Below are 14,728 nucleotides of genomic sequence, written 5' to 3'. Positions count from 1 at the left end.
TTACGATTATAAGAAAGAAAAAAACTATAAAAAAAACAACAAATGAGAATTATTAATGGTAGTATATAGTATAGTTGAAAGAAAAAGAAGAAAAATAGGCAAAAATTTAGGCCAGCCGCAATCAAGAACTGTGTATACATAACGTACGGAGAAGTCTCAATTCTCTCTACTGGTTCTTCTATTTCCCATTTTTTTCTTTTTCATTTCAAACCCTTTACGTTTAATCAACGGAGAAGCAACAAAGATTAACTTTTTTTTGTATATATATAGAAAAAAAAAAAGGAAAAAAAAATAATCAAACATCAAAGAAGATATTTTTTTTGCATTTCTTCATCTGCTTCCGATCGGAAACACTTACCTTTTTTGCTTCTCAAACTTAGAGGTTTGCAAGTTCATTTATTGTTTTTTATCTTACATTGTATGTATTTGCTTCAAATATTGATATGGTGTTGTGTTGATTTGGGAATTTTTGTTGTTTTTAACTGATTCTTGAAATGGGTATTTGTTTGTTTTTCATGTTTTTATCTCAATTTTGTGAAGTGGGTGTTGTTGATTATGGTTGTGTTTTCTAGGTGTAGTTTTCAATTTTTGAAATGGGGTTTCCCTTTTTTTCCTGTTTTGGTGTTTTTTTTGCTGGTTATTGAGATGGGAATTGTTATATGTTGCCTGAAATGGGGATTGTTCTTAACATGCATATAAGTGATGGGTGTTTTTGTTTTCAATTTTTATGTGGGGGTGTGATCATTTTGGTTATGATTTGTTACTTCAAAGTTTTGGTTTTTTTGTTGCATTTTCTGTGTTTTCATTTGGGTTGGATTGCATATGCTTGATATGAGGTTGTTTATATAGAATATGTGTTTATTTAAGTGGGTGATAAGTGGCTGACTGATTTTCCGGGTTGTGGAATTTGCAGGCTGATTTGAGACTTGGTGAATTTGAATTTGATTTGATGATGACGAAAGTTGCTGGGTTTTGATCTGAATTTTGGTTTTCGGGAGGTTAAGTAGCTTGGATTTGTAAAATTAGCTGAAATTTTGGTTTTAGGGATATCTTCTTTGTTTTTTTTGTTTTGGCAACTTGAGGGAAGGTAACGAGTGTGTGATTTTTGGGTGTTTTGACTATGTCAATGTCGTGGGCCGATTCTGTTTCTGCAGCCGAGAATCCGGCTGGAGCTCCGTCTAAGTCAGCATATGTTCCACCACATCTGCGAAACAGACCTTCAACTGATCCTCCTGCACAGGCTTCGTATGCTGGGGCTGCTGCATCATTAGGTAATGACCATAGTGGTTATGGTGTCCCAAATGTGGTTGGGAGTCGTTGGAGTGGTCAAAGGAATGAATACCAATCTGGTTATGCTGGTGGAGGAGGACGTGGTGGTGGTTGGAATGGCAGAAGTGGTGGTTGGGATCGTGGGAGGGATCGGGAAGTTAACCCCTTTACAAACGATGATAGTGAACCCGTTAGTGAACTAGAGAGTTCTGCGATCAATTTTGATGCATATGAGGATATTCCAGTGGAAACAAGCGGGGATAATGTGCCCCCTCCTGTTAATACTTTTGCAGATATTGATTTAGGTGAAGCTGTCAATGAAAATATAAGGAGGTGCAAGTATGTTAAGCCAACCCCTGTGCAACGGCATGCTATACCTATTTCACTCGCGGGGAGGGATTTGATGGCTTGTGCTCAGACTGGTTCTGGAAAAACTGCTGCTTTCTGCTTCCCCATCATAAGTGGGATCATGAGGGGCCAATTTCCTAGACCTCCACGTCCACGCATGGCATTTCCTCTAGCTCTTATTCTCTCCCCAACGAGGGAGCTCTCTTGCCAAGTAAGTTTTTCTGGTTATTGGTCTATATAGATGAATAAGAGAAGAAGATATGAAGAAGGATTTTGTTCTCTGTACATTGATATATGGTTTGCTTCACAAAAACAAGTTTTATCTGAAGGAAGGTTGTGTTGTGATCTGCAGATTCATGATGAGGCAAAAAAATTTTCATATCAAACTGGGGTCAGGGTGGTTGTTGCCTATGGTGGTGCTCCTATAAACCAACAGGTTCTATATTTTCTCTTGTTTGCTTGGTACTTCAGTCTTAATTTTTTATGTTTTGCTGGCATCTATCCGTTATTTTTTTATTTGAATTATTAGTTGTTGGGTTTTCTTTCATATGTAATGTTAGCTTCTGTCGTAATATTGGTGTGATAAATTAAAGTGAGCCAGTATACGATGATATGACATCTGTGTTTAGGTTGCTACATTTACTTCGTAGCATATTAGAGCATCCCGTTTACTGTTGGTGCTGCACTTTCTGGAGTGTATATTGTGTTGCATTCTCTAACAAAAGTTAATTGTCCCCAGGGCAATTACTTAGAAGTAAATTTTGTCCACTTCCATAATGTTTTGGCAAAATCACTAACTTTAGGTCAGTTGGATTGATTCTGAGATTCTGATATTTGGATTTCTTATGCCACCAGAGGGATTCATGTTCTGAGTAAGTTGTTGTCAAGTTCAAACTGGATCTTGCCTGCGTTTTGTCACTTTCTATAACCTTATTTCTTAATCATTATTTTTTGGTAGGGACCTTCTTTCTTAGTTTTTTTTTTTTGGGATAAGGACTCTTTCTTAAGTGAGTAGATTCTTATGACAATGCTGACCTTGAATCAGAGACTTAACGAGTCTAAAAAAAACCTATACAAGTGTGAAGTTGGCCTTCATTTTACTGAAATTTGACTCACGTGAAGAGGTTTCATACCAGTTGAACTGATATTGTTAATATAATGGTAGCTGTAATTGCAATGTTTTGGAGATAGTGAATATGCGATATCTGGTTTTTGCTATGTTTATGGGTGCATTTAAGAAATGTATGTGGTGTGAGTCAGAGAGAGAATCGAGAGAAATAGAGAGAATTATCCCTCAGTTTTATTCTTTTTGAGTAATTTGTGAAATGGATTCTGATTCTATATCCTCATTTCATAATGGAACTATGAAGTAGATTTCTACCTTCTCAATATATATATATATATATATATATATATATCTGTATAGTAGCTTTTCTTTAATGTTACTGGTCCCAAAAAAAATATAGAGTAGTAGCTTTACTTTTCAACCCCTTTGCAGGCACTCATTTGGGCTCGTAATAATATGAGAATCTGTGGGTGAGGCTTGAGAGAGATTGCGTCTCTGCATTGTTTAATGTGTACAAGTTTATCTTCCTTTGGTACATCGTTGACTACATTGCTATCATGTCTGACACTTTTCCCTTACTGACAAAAACATCTTTCATCATGAAAGCTGTAATTTGTTTCTCACAGTCAATTTTATGTTGTGACACTGTGAACAGCTTCGAGAATTAGAGAGAGGTGTGCATATTCTCGTAGCAACCCCTGGACGGTTGGTAGATTTACTTGAGAGAGCAAGAGTCTCGTTGCAGATGATAAGGTATTTGGCTCTAGACGAGGCTGACCGGATGCTTGACATGGGTTTTGAACCTCAAATAAGGAAAATAGTGCAGCAGATGGACATGCCTCCGCCAGGTGTGCGACAGACCATGCTTTTCAGTGCCACTTTTCCAAAAGAGATTCAGGTTATTTTTTCTACATTGACAGGCTCTTCATTGATCCTTCAATTTTTTCCCTTGATATTAATTTATTTAATAACTCCATTATCCTGTGGAATTTGTTGCTTCTGACTACAAACTAGTTTTGGTTCCTCCTCATGGATGAGCAACATTCTGGCGACCTTTTAAAATCATTACAAATTCTCGAGCTGCTTGCTCTTCTACAATTAAACGGATCTCATATTTTCCTCTAATTTTTGGATGTATATTACTTGATTAAAGCATAGGAAAAAGCGCCTTGGTAGTGTTTGTTGCAAAATTAATACACTTAAAATTTTAATCTGAACGCAGAGACTGGCCTCAGATTTTCTATCCACTTATATCTTTTTGGCTGTCGGAAGGGTCGGCTCTAGCACAGATTTGATTGTCCAAAGAGTTGAATATGTTCAAGAGACTGACAAGAGAAGTCACTTGATGGATCTTCTTCATGCGCAGAAGGAAAACGGTGTTCATGGCAAGGTAGCTCCTGTCTATTATTTCAATTTTACTCAGTTATTCATGTGTACGCGGTAGCGCAGCACATCACTAAATTCAGCGTGTTTGTGATGAAGAAAAGACAAGTACAGGTGCTAAAGATTGACCTCTGGAGATAGAACACTTTAGGTATTAAAGGAAGAGGCAGCCAAGGGTGATAGTTGTCTAAATTGTCTATCTGCTTCACTGCTGTGTGTCTGGTGTACCCTGGGATGTCCTTCCAATAATATTTTACTTTTGGTAGGGACAGAGCCACAGTGGTGGTTAAGAATTCGCCAGAACCAAGTAACTTTAGCTCAAGCTCTGTATTTGCATTAAAAAAAATTATTTAATATGTAAAAATAAACTATTCAGAACCCAAAAAGCAAAAAGAATTGTGGTCGAAAACCCATAAAGTAAAAATCCTGGCTCCTCTTCTGGCTTTTGGTGGTTGAAACATATAAATTCATATCTGTGGAACACTCCACAAGGAATTTAACTTTACCCTTTTATAACGATAGTTGTCATACCCATAATTTTCACTTTTTGTTTTTCTTTATAAACATCCAGTTTCAAACTTCTCAACTTATTTATACACATTGCTTCTCTCTGTTTTTCAGCAAGCTCTTACCCTTGTTTTTGTGGAGACGAAGAAGGGAGCTGATGCACTGGAGCATTGGCTTTGTATGAATGGTTTCCCTGCTACTGCTATTCATGGTGATAGAACTCAGCAGGTACGGTTGCTTACTCCTAGTGCGTTCTGGTTGACTTATCTAATGATACACAAGCTTATAACAATAACTATTTTATCTTTCTAGAGTTGTTTGCTTTTTCTCTCTCTTTCTGCTCATATTATGTTCATTATATATATTGAATTGAATTTTGCGATTCATAATTTGGCCATCTTCAATAACTATTATCTTCCCATTGCTCAATTAGAAGTCTTACCAAGTTGAACCATGAATTAACATTTGAAATGGAGGATGTATTTAAATTTTTGGAGGTCAACAAGCAGGACATGCTTCAATATAGCTTTTTACTGTGGAATCTCAATTTTCATGATCTTCACTATGTTAGGTGCTTCTCTAGATTCAAAATAACTTCTTTTACATTGTCCGTGATGATTAGATGGATAGTGCGTATGCGCCACTTCAATTTTCAAACCAAATATTGAAAGGCCATAGTCTAGAAACCGGGAGGGGGTTGAGGTTCCCTTCCTCCTCTCTTTCCTTGGTTCTTCAGTTATCTTATTTGTCCACAAATGGAAGAAGTTTTTTCCCTCGTAGAAGTAAAATAAAATCAGAAGTATTGATTCTCAGTTTTAAAATTGAGAGAGCACATAATCAATCTCCTTTTTGTCTCTTTATTTCTCTTAAAATGAAAGTGAAAGAAAATTGACGTCCTATTCTGTTCCTCCTTGGGTAAAACCCTCCTGCTCTTTCCTTAAAATGACATTTCATATGGTGGCACTGCATCGTGCTTCCGTTTGCTCTTATTTGTCTGTAACAGAGTTTCATGTTGTCGAAATTGCTGTAAGCAAATTTCTATGGAAATTTCGTTGTCCTTTTGGCTGGGAGCTACCTCCTCATAAAATGGAATATGCGTTGTATGCTTGCAGTCCCCAATCACATGCTTCTTTAATGTAACACTCTTGGGTTTTTTGTAAAGTAGAGTAAGAAGTTGCTTTTCATTGCTTCATCTGTTCGGGTTTGACTACGGATATCTTATTTAAAGAATGAGTTGTAAAATGGCTTTAGTTAGATAAGCACTGCTGTATTTCTTTTGTGCTATTATGAACGTTTGTTTATTAAGTTTGAGCTTCTATATGGCAATGTTGTATGAGACGGCATCCTTTAGGTTCCCTATGGAAGGTATTTTGTATTGGCATTGTGACATTGAGCATCGAATCGTCCATAACTTTTCTGCTATAGCAGATTCCTGATTAGTTAAGTGAGTTTCAGAATGCCAAATTTGACTAGTTAAATCCGCTTTCTTTGTTGTATGTCAGCATGGTGTTTTAGTTCTCAGGGTTCAGTGATCCCAGGCTCCATTTTTACCTTATTCCTTCATGTCGTTTATTCTGGAGACTTTTTAATTTGTTTTTAACCTGTGTTCTATTGTTGTGCATCTTTGGCAGGAGAGAGAGCATGCCCTCAGATCCTTCAAAACTGGTCACACACCAATCTTGGTTGCAACAGATGTGGCAGCACGTGGTCTCGATATCCCCCATGTTGCACATGTTGTTAACTTTGATCTGCCAAATGACATTGATGACTATGTGCACCGTATTGGAAGAACTGGACGAGCAGGAAAAACAGGTTTAGCTACTGCCTTCTTCAATGAGAACAATTCTTCACTGGCAAGATCACTATCTGACTTGATGCAAGAAGCAAACCAAGAAGTACCTGCTTGGCTCTCTCGCTTTGCTGCTCGATCCACTTATGGAGGCAAGAATCGTCGTGGTGGAGCTCGTTTTGGTGCACGTGACTTTCGAAGAGATTCCTCTTACAATCGAGGTGCTAGTGGTGGTGCTACAGACTATTATGGTGGTGGTGCCAATATGAACAGTGGCTATGCATCTGGGGGGTATAATGCATCGTATGGAACAGCTGGCGTGACTAGTGCATGGGACTAACCAGCCCTCATTTCTCCCCACTAGCAAATTCAGTTGTACTTTCAAGTTCTACACTAGCAAAACTACTCACTTCAGAGCTTACTCTTGCTATTGCTCACTCTTCTTAGTTCTCTTCCGTTGTACTCGAGTTTTCACTTTCCATGGTGGTTGTCGTTCGTGACATATAGTTCAGGGCTCTAGGGGATGTGTAAATCTTGGCAGGTCGCGGCGAATAATGACTAACAGATTAGGAATTTTTTGCCTCATTAGAAATGTGGTTTATACTTCTCTTAACCCAATTTTGTTGGTTGTAGATTTGTTCTGCAGAGCCCTTTGAACCAAATGTTTGAAGTTATGTTTCAACTTTAGTCAGTACTGTTGTAATATTCTGAAGTCTTATTAATCAAATTTTCTATTTTATACACATTAGAGAAAGTTTTTGCTCTTTAATCATTGATTGTTCGTGTTCGATACCCACATTGGGGTCTGGTTAAATCAGGATTTGCATAGGAAAGTTCCACATTGGGGTAAAACACTCCCTAATAAAGACAACTTCATACCCTTGTTCGTTCTCGAAACTTCTAGTTGAGGATGAAGGAGTGATTTTCACTCTACCCTCGTTGGTCATATGTTCTACTTCTTCGATTTTCTTTAGTGATTTGTTATGGTTTGTTGGTGTTTGGTATCTACACCGGAGTTCGATTAAATCGGAATTCTCATAAGAAAGTTTTACATTGGGTAAATCACTCCCTAATAAAAGACTGTTGCACATTCAGGTTTAGTTGAGAATCTTCCTAACAAAGACGATTTCATACCCAAGCTTGAACTTGAAACTTCTGATTGAGGATGAAGAAATACTTACGATTCTACCCTCGTTGGTTAGCTATTTAATATTTCATTTTTCTTCAATGATTGGTTGTGTGTGTGGTGGGGGGGTGGGGGGGGGGGGGGGGGGGGGGGGGGGGGGGGGGGGGTTGTAGAGTATGTTTTTGTGGATGACTTGACATTACTTCTTTTTGGAAGTAGTTGTTGGTCCTTTTCTTGATGATATGCTCATTGAATTTGTTTTAGTTAGTAGTGGTTTAGTTGCCAAGAAATCTAACATAATTTATTTATTTTAAAAAATATAAGTGATGTATGTAGGATGAAAATTATTTTTTCCATGAGATTATACCTCATCAAAAATATGATTGTTGCAAATATTAATTAAAGTCACTTTGTTGGATATGGAAAATTTTCCTCAAATTGATATTTAAGTTTTTTAAAATTGCACATTATGACAACATTTTATTAAAACAAGGTTATAGATAAATTCCACTAGCTCTATTGAAATAGTTGACAAACTTACCATCTTTTTGTAAAGTTCTTTTGTTTTATATTTTGTCTTTTGTAAAATTCTTTAAATTAGTTTCAATCTTATTTTATTTTTTTCTAAATTGATTTATATCCAATTTACATCTCCCTATAAGACAAAGAGACAAAACAATTCCTAGAAGAAAGTAGAAAAAGCTAATACATCAAATTAATTATTCAATATTGACCAAAGTATAGGACATGAATTTATTGTATTTTAAGGGAGAGAGAAATTTTTAATATAATAATAATAATAATAATAATAATAATAATAATAGTAATAGTAATAGTAATAATAGTTATTATTATAATTATTATTTTTGAACGAGTCATTATTTTCTATCAAAAACGTTGTATTATTTCAATTTCAACATACGTTAGATATCAAAAGGCCATGCAAACATGAAGTAATTTGAAAATATTTTCATTTATCAATGGTGATCAAGTTATGATTTTCATAGTGTTGCTTCTTTTTAAGTCAAATTCAAATGTTTTTTCTAATTGTCGAGTCTGATTGATTTGACTTTTTTCTTTGCCACACCTCTTATACTTTTTTTTTTTTAAAATCATTATTATTTTTATTATTTTTGCTCGCATTATCTAATAAGTACCTTTCTAAAAGCCAAATTCTATTCAACTTTGATATTTATTGGTTTGATAATATTTTAATTTTTGAATTTGTGTGTGCTATAAAATTTATTTTTTGAACCAAAACTTGTGAAAATGACTCTTAGAAAATGAAATTATATGTCACATAATAATATTTATAATAGTAAAATTTGAGAGGTGATTTTTAGGTATTTGTAGGTTTTTAGATGGAATTGTTTGACCTTTACAAATCAGACAAAATGGCAAGTAATTGTTTGGTGTGGACAATTTTATTTTGCATATACTCGTGTTTAGACTTATAGTAGTATTTGACGGATCGGATAGATTCCTCCACTCTTAATTAACAATCTCCGAGTTTGAGTTTTGAAAATGAAATAATTTTAATAAGGAGCGTTTCTCCATTTAAGGAAATTTACGTGTTGTGAGTCCTTATTAATCGGTATTTTAAAACAGATACTGGACATCGGATGTGGGGAAAAAAATTGAGCAATATTTTTGTATGTCATGACAAGAATATTACGATAAAATTTTATATTTTTCTCTTTTAATTTTTTCCTCTTCAGAATCTTAGCTACTCCACTATTTTTCACATGCTAAATTTGTTTATTGTAAATTAAGTTTTTCTAATAAAAACAGTTACGTAAGAATCTACCAAATATTTTTAAAATTATGCATGACAATTTTATTAAAATATATGAAATAATATCCAATGTGTATTAATTAGGAGAAAAAAAATTATACTCGATAATGTATTTTTAATACACATAATTTTTTTAAAATTTTTTTTCTGGGATTTTCAGATCATAAAATCTGAATTCATGAATCATTTTTGGCATGAAATTTGGTGTTATCGAAAATGGCTTAGTGACTAAAATTCACCATATTTGTCATGACTAACCTTGTATATTTTAGATTTTTTTTTCATACCATAATTACACAAAAGTAACTTAATTTATATGAAAAAATGATTATTAATTAGTAATAGTGATATGAGATGATTACCAACTTTTATATAATTATGATTAATATTTATTATATAAAGGGTATAAGAAAAAGGGATCTCAATTTTAAAAAAAATCATAATTGCATATTGATAAATATAAACATAGTAAAATCAAACTTCATTATTAATCTTCACCTATATAATAAATAATTATAGAAAACTATAAATGGCCGGCATAATTGATTAATATATATATAAAAAAAAAAGGACCCACAATGATTTGTTATATATGGAAATTGAACTTACCATACATCTTTATTTGACCAATCAATTAATGTTTATGAGGAATTGGTTATTGATTGTTGTGCTCTCACATCTTTATTGTTATGATATGCTTAAATATATATAATTATATAACACATTACTATCTATCTGTTGCTGCATTTGCTTTGTATTTTATTATTTTATCATCTTTTTTTCTACCATTCAGAATCTATCAAACACAATATCTCTATACCTTATAAAGGTAAAGTCTGTATACATTTTATCTTTCTAAAATTTTAGTACTTATAAAACTACGCCGAATATATTATTGTTGTTAATTATATAACATGTTAGAGAATTGGTTGTTAGCATTACAATGTGATGGTACTTAACTATATCGTAGAACGATATATGTAAGCGTTAGTATGGTGATGCTTTAGAATTTCTATATATTGCGCTCATAATTAGAACGAGCTTTGTCGGTTGACCACTAACGTCTCATTATTTATGAGTGAGCTCGAGCACAATCATCGTATCTATTAAATCGGAGTGCGATCATTATTTATAATATATTAAGATTCACGCTCTCTATTAATAAATTCTTTAATCTTTGAATTTAAATTTGCTACATTTGATTAAGGTGAGCGAAAAACAAACTTCTTACAACTTACCAACGTAAAGAAAAGAAGAAGAAGAAGATTAATCAATTATACAAATAACATATGCACACAATAATTAAAATCCTAAAATTAAATGAGATTAAATACTCAAATAAGATAGCTAAACATTAAACATTGAAGCAAATATCACTTCAAAATTCTCTACATTAAATTCACCATAAAAGATACCTTCAATTTACTTTTAATTTTTCGGGAAAAAGGTCTGAAATATATCTGAACTTTGACTAAATTGTTGTAATAATATCGAACTTTGGAAAAGACCTTTTACCCCCTGCACTATTCAATAGTGTATTTTAAAGGTATGTATGGGCCCATGTGAACATCATAAATATTGTGTCATTATAAATAGTAATGTGTCCACGTGGGCACATATATACCTTTAAAATACACTATTAAATAGTGCAGAGGGGTAAAAGGTCCTCCATAAAGTTTGGTATCGTAATAGCAATTTCGACCAAAGTTGAAATATTTTTCAGACTCTTTTCCCTAATTTTTTAGATATAGAAAATAAATAATTCTCATTATAATCCTTAATATTCACTCCATAAAGGAGTTTTGATGTTTTTTTTTCTTGGTTGTGAAGATATATTTTTATTGGTGATTTAGGTAGAGGCATTAATTATAAGTAAAGGCTAGTCTTTTTCAAATTATTGTATTTTTGCATTTACTTGAACTCTTTGTATGGTTATTGGTTAACAACAACTAAAAGTTTGATATCATTAAAATAAAATAAAAAATAACAAGGAAAAACAAAAAATCAACTTTAAAATTTATTTGACAATGTATTGAGGGAAATTGTTTAATTTAGGCGACAAGGGGTGCTAATCCGACTACCTAACCCAACATGTCAGGTACAGATCGATCATAGGTTCAAATCATCGGTCCCTCGATTTCTTACACATTTTCTTTAGTCCTATCGAAGATGCTTTTTTCTCCAGGTAGGGAATATCTTAAAGAATGCAATAGTCGTTATATTATTTTGTTAATCGATATAAACATATTACACAATACTATGAAATTTTAGCAAAAACCTATTATATCATTCTAAGTTTGTACTCATTGTAACGAAGGAGTAGTGCATATATTCATACGCGTTGACTTAAATTATATATATAAAAAAAAAAGACAAAATTAGGACAACTTCTATTGCTTAACAATAAAAACTATTGTTTATTTTATTTAAGGACAAATTGTTAAAAGAAATTAATAGCCATGGGTTATTAGCGATAAATTTCTTAATTAATTCCAATTTTTTAAATAGTGATATGTAAATGAAATTACAAATAGATGAGGTTGCTACTTGGTTTAAAATTGGAGTACAATTCACAATACCACAAAATAAATTATAAATCTTTTGACTTTTTCTACAATTTCTTGTAATATGATTATTTATTTTTGGTTTTCTTTGATTGGGACAGTGCAAAAACAAGTGTTTTGAATATTAAAATTTTGAGTCATATCACATTTAAATTAAATTAAATAGAATAATAAACATGAAAAGAAAAAGTCTCTCCATTCTATGATTTCTTAATTATAGTGTAATGAAACATCTATTATTAAAATTTTAAAATATTAATAGTCATCATTTCCTAGTAAATTCAAAGAGTTATTTTATGTTCATTATAGTTTACATCAAATTTATATTACACAAACATCTTGATTAGTGGAAAAAAAAACCTCAGTCCTTTTGAATTAGTTTGTGTGTATCTTGATTAATTTAACGAGTAATTTGCTACAATGCAGTAGACATAGTTTGTATTAATGTAGCTGAGTTAAAATCACTAATCTTTTTTTTTCTTCAAAATAATCTTGCGTATTTCACTAATTCATTTTTTAAAAAAAATTTAGAGTCTAGAGAGTTCAATTGTTTAATATTTTTTACTACAGCCACCCAACTATTTATTAGGGAATTTTTTTATAAGCTGTTGTTAGCAAATCTTTATTCTATGTATAAAGAAATAGATTATAAAACTTTAATGGGATATGTTTATTGATCTTTAATGTGTTTATGAAATTGCAACAATCTAATTAGTACTCTTTTTGGGCCAAATTGTGTGATTATAAATATAAAATGAGAAATTTAAAGTTAAATTATTGTATTTTTGCATTTACTTGAACTCTTTGTATGGTTATTGGTTAACAACAACTAACAGTTTGATATCATTAAAATAAAATAAAAAATAACAAGGAAAAACAAAAAATCAACTTTAAAATTTATTTGACAATGTATTGAGGGAAATTGTTTAATTTAGGCGACAAGGGGTGCTAATCCGACTACCTAACCCAACATGTCAGGTACAGATCGATCATAGGTTCAAATCATCGGTCCCTCGATTTCTTACACATTTTCTTTAGTCCTGTCGAAGATGCTTTTTTTCTCCAGGTAGGAAATATCTTAAAGAATGCAAGAGTCGTTATATTATTTTGTTAATCGATATAAACATATTACACAATACTATGAAATTTTAGCAAAAACCTATAATATCATTCTAAGTTTGTACTCATTGTAACGAAGGAATAGTGCATATATTCATACGCGTTGACTTAAATTATATATATATATAAAAAAGACAAAATTAGGACAACTTCTATTGCTTAACAATAAAAACCATTGTTTATTTTATTTAAGGACAAATTGTCAAAAGAAATTAATAGCCATGGGTTATTTAGCGATAAATTTCTTAATTAATTCCAATTTTTTTAATAGTGATATGTAAATGAAATTACAAATAGATGAGGTTGCTACTTGGTTTAAAATTGGAGTACAATTCACAATACCACAAAATAAATTATAAATCTTTTGACTTTTTCTACAATTTCTTGTAATATGATTATTTATTTTTGGTTTTCTTTGATTGGGACAGTGCAAAAACAAGTGTTTTGAATATTAAAATTTTGAGTCATATCACATTTAAATTAAATTAAATAGAATAATAAACATGAAAAGAAAAAGTCTCTCCATTCTATGATTTCTTAATTATAGTGTAATGAGACACTATTATTAAAATTTTAAAATATTGATAGTCATCATGTCCTAGTAAATTCAAAGAGTTATTTTATGTTCATTATAGTTTACATCAAATTTATATTACACAAACATCTTGATTTGTGGAAAAAAAAACCTTAGTCCTTTTGAATTAGTTTGTATGTATCTTGATTAATTTAACGAGTAATTTGCTACAATGCAGTAGACATAGTTTGTATTAATGTAGCTGAGTTAAAATCACTAATCTTTTTTTTTCTTCGAAATAATCTTGTGTATTTCACTAATTCATTTTTTTAAAAAAAATTTAGAGTCTAGAGAGTTCAATTGTTTAATATTTTTTACTACAGCCACCCAACTATTTATTAGGGAATTTTTTTATAAGCTGTTGTTAGCAAATCTTTATTCTATGTATAAAGAAATAGATTATAAAACTTTAATGGGATATGTTTATTGATCTTTAATGTGTTTATGAAATTGCAACAATCTAATTAGTACTCTTTTTGTGCCAAATTGTGTGATTATGAATATAAAATGAGAAATTTAAAGTTAAATTATGTTCAAATAAAATTTTTACCATTCTCCGTGTATTAATATTATTCTTGTTTTTCATTATTTTTCGATTTCTATTTCTACTTGTTTCCTTAGCCTCAGTCATCTTATCAGCTTTTTGTTTCTGCCTTATTTTTTATCGTTCTTTGAGTTGAGATTCTATTATAAATCATTTTTCTATCTTCTAAAAGTAGGAATAAGTTATGTGTATATTCTACGATAAAATCTCTATTCTCTCAAAATTTTAACTGTGTATTAATAATTATATATAATAAATATATAATTCGTATATATTAATCGAGACAGTAAATATTTTTTAATCGAACGGCCAAATTGTATCTTCCAAGTTACCCAACATGAAAAAGATAGTACCTTTTTTTAATTTCATATTAAACAAAATCTTATTTTTATTACTATAAATCTAGTGCTGACATTTTCAATATATATATTTTATAACCACAAGGGACATAGACAACAGTTTTAAGTTTGACCCAATTAATTAATGCTAAGCATTAAAAACTCTGCTAAAGTTTCTTGTCCTGTGACTAAAAACAGGAAAAAAAAATTAAATTTCTCAGATTACAGAAAAATAATAATTATTGCAATAATAATAAAGATTTTCTTAATTTATTTTCAAGTAGGTGAAAAGATTATATTCCAGCT

The 14,728-nt window shown here is 31.5% G+C and overlaps 1 protein-coding gene across 2 annotated transcripts; it reads left to right on the top strand.

Annotated features, from left to right (window-relative positions):
- The first annotated feature begins 59 nt into the window (after positions 1 to 59).
- Positions 60 to 7,125, top strand: LOC125847175 (DEAD-box ATP-dependent RNA helicase 37-like). Of its 2 annotated transcripts, none has more exons than XM_049526860.1 (7): positions 60 to 143; positions 914 to 1,828; positions 1,970 to 2,053; positions 3,339 to 3,581; positions 3,906 to 4,073; positions 4,688 to 4,801; positions 6,205 to 7,125. In XM_049526860.1, the coding sequence occupies exons 2-7, from the start codon at positions 1,121 to 1,123 to the stop codon at positions 6,700 to 6,702; spliced, it is 1,815 nt and encodes a 604-aa protein (XP_049382817.1). In that variant the 5' UTR covers positions 60 to 143; positions 914 to 1,120; the 3' UTR covers positions 6,703 to 7,125. The 2 variants fall into 2 exon arrangements, with proteins under 2 accessions (XP_049382817.1, XP_049382815.1); XM_049526858.1 differs by having other exon boundaries at positions 98 to 382.
- Positions 7,126 to 14,728: the final 7,603 nt, after the last annotated feature.

This window comes from Solanum stenotomum, chromosome 1 (assembly GCF_019186545.1).
Source record: "Solanum stenotomum isolate F172 chromosome 1, ASM1918654v1, whole genome shotgun sequence".
NCBI lineage: Eukaryota > Viridiplantae > Streptophyta > Magnoliopsida > Solanales > Solanaceae > Solanum > Solanum stenotomum.
The sequence above is the reverse complement of the archived record's forward strand: the minus strand, read 5'-3'. Positions and strand labels throughout refer to the sequence as shown.

Coding starts and splice junctions, on each gene's coding strand:
- LOC125847175 (XM_049526860.1), top strand. CDS start 1,121: ATGTCAATGTCGTGGGCCGATTCTGTTTCTGCAGCCGAGAATCCGGCT. Junction 1,829..1,969: donor CGAGGGAGCTCTCTTGCCAA/GTAAGTTTTTCT, acceptor TGTGATCTGCAG/ATTCATGATGAGGCAAAAAA. Junction 3,582..3,905: donor CTTTTCCAAAAGAGATTCAG/GTTATTTTTTCT, acceptor ATCTGAACGCAG/AGACTGGCCTCAGATTTTCT.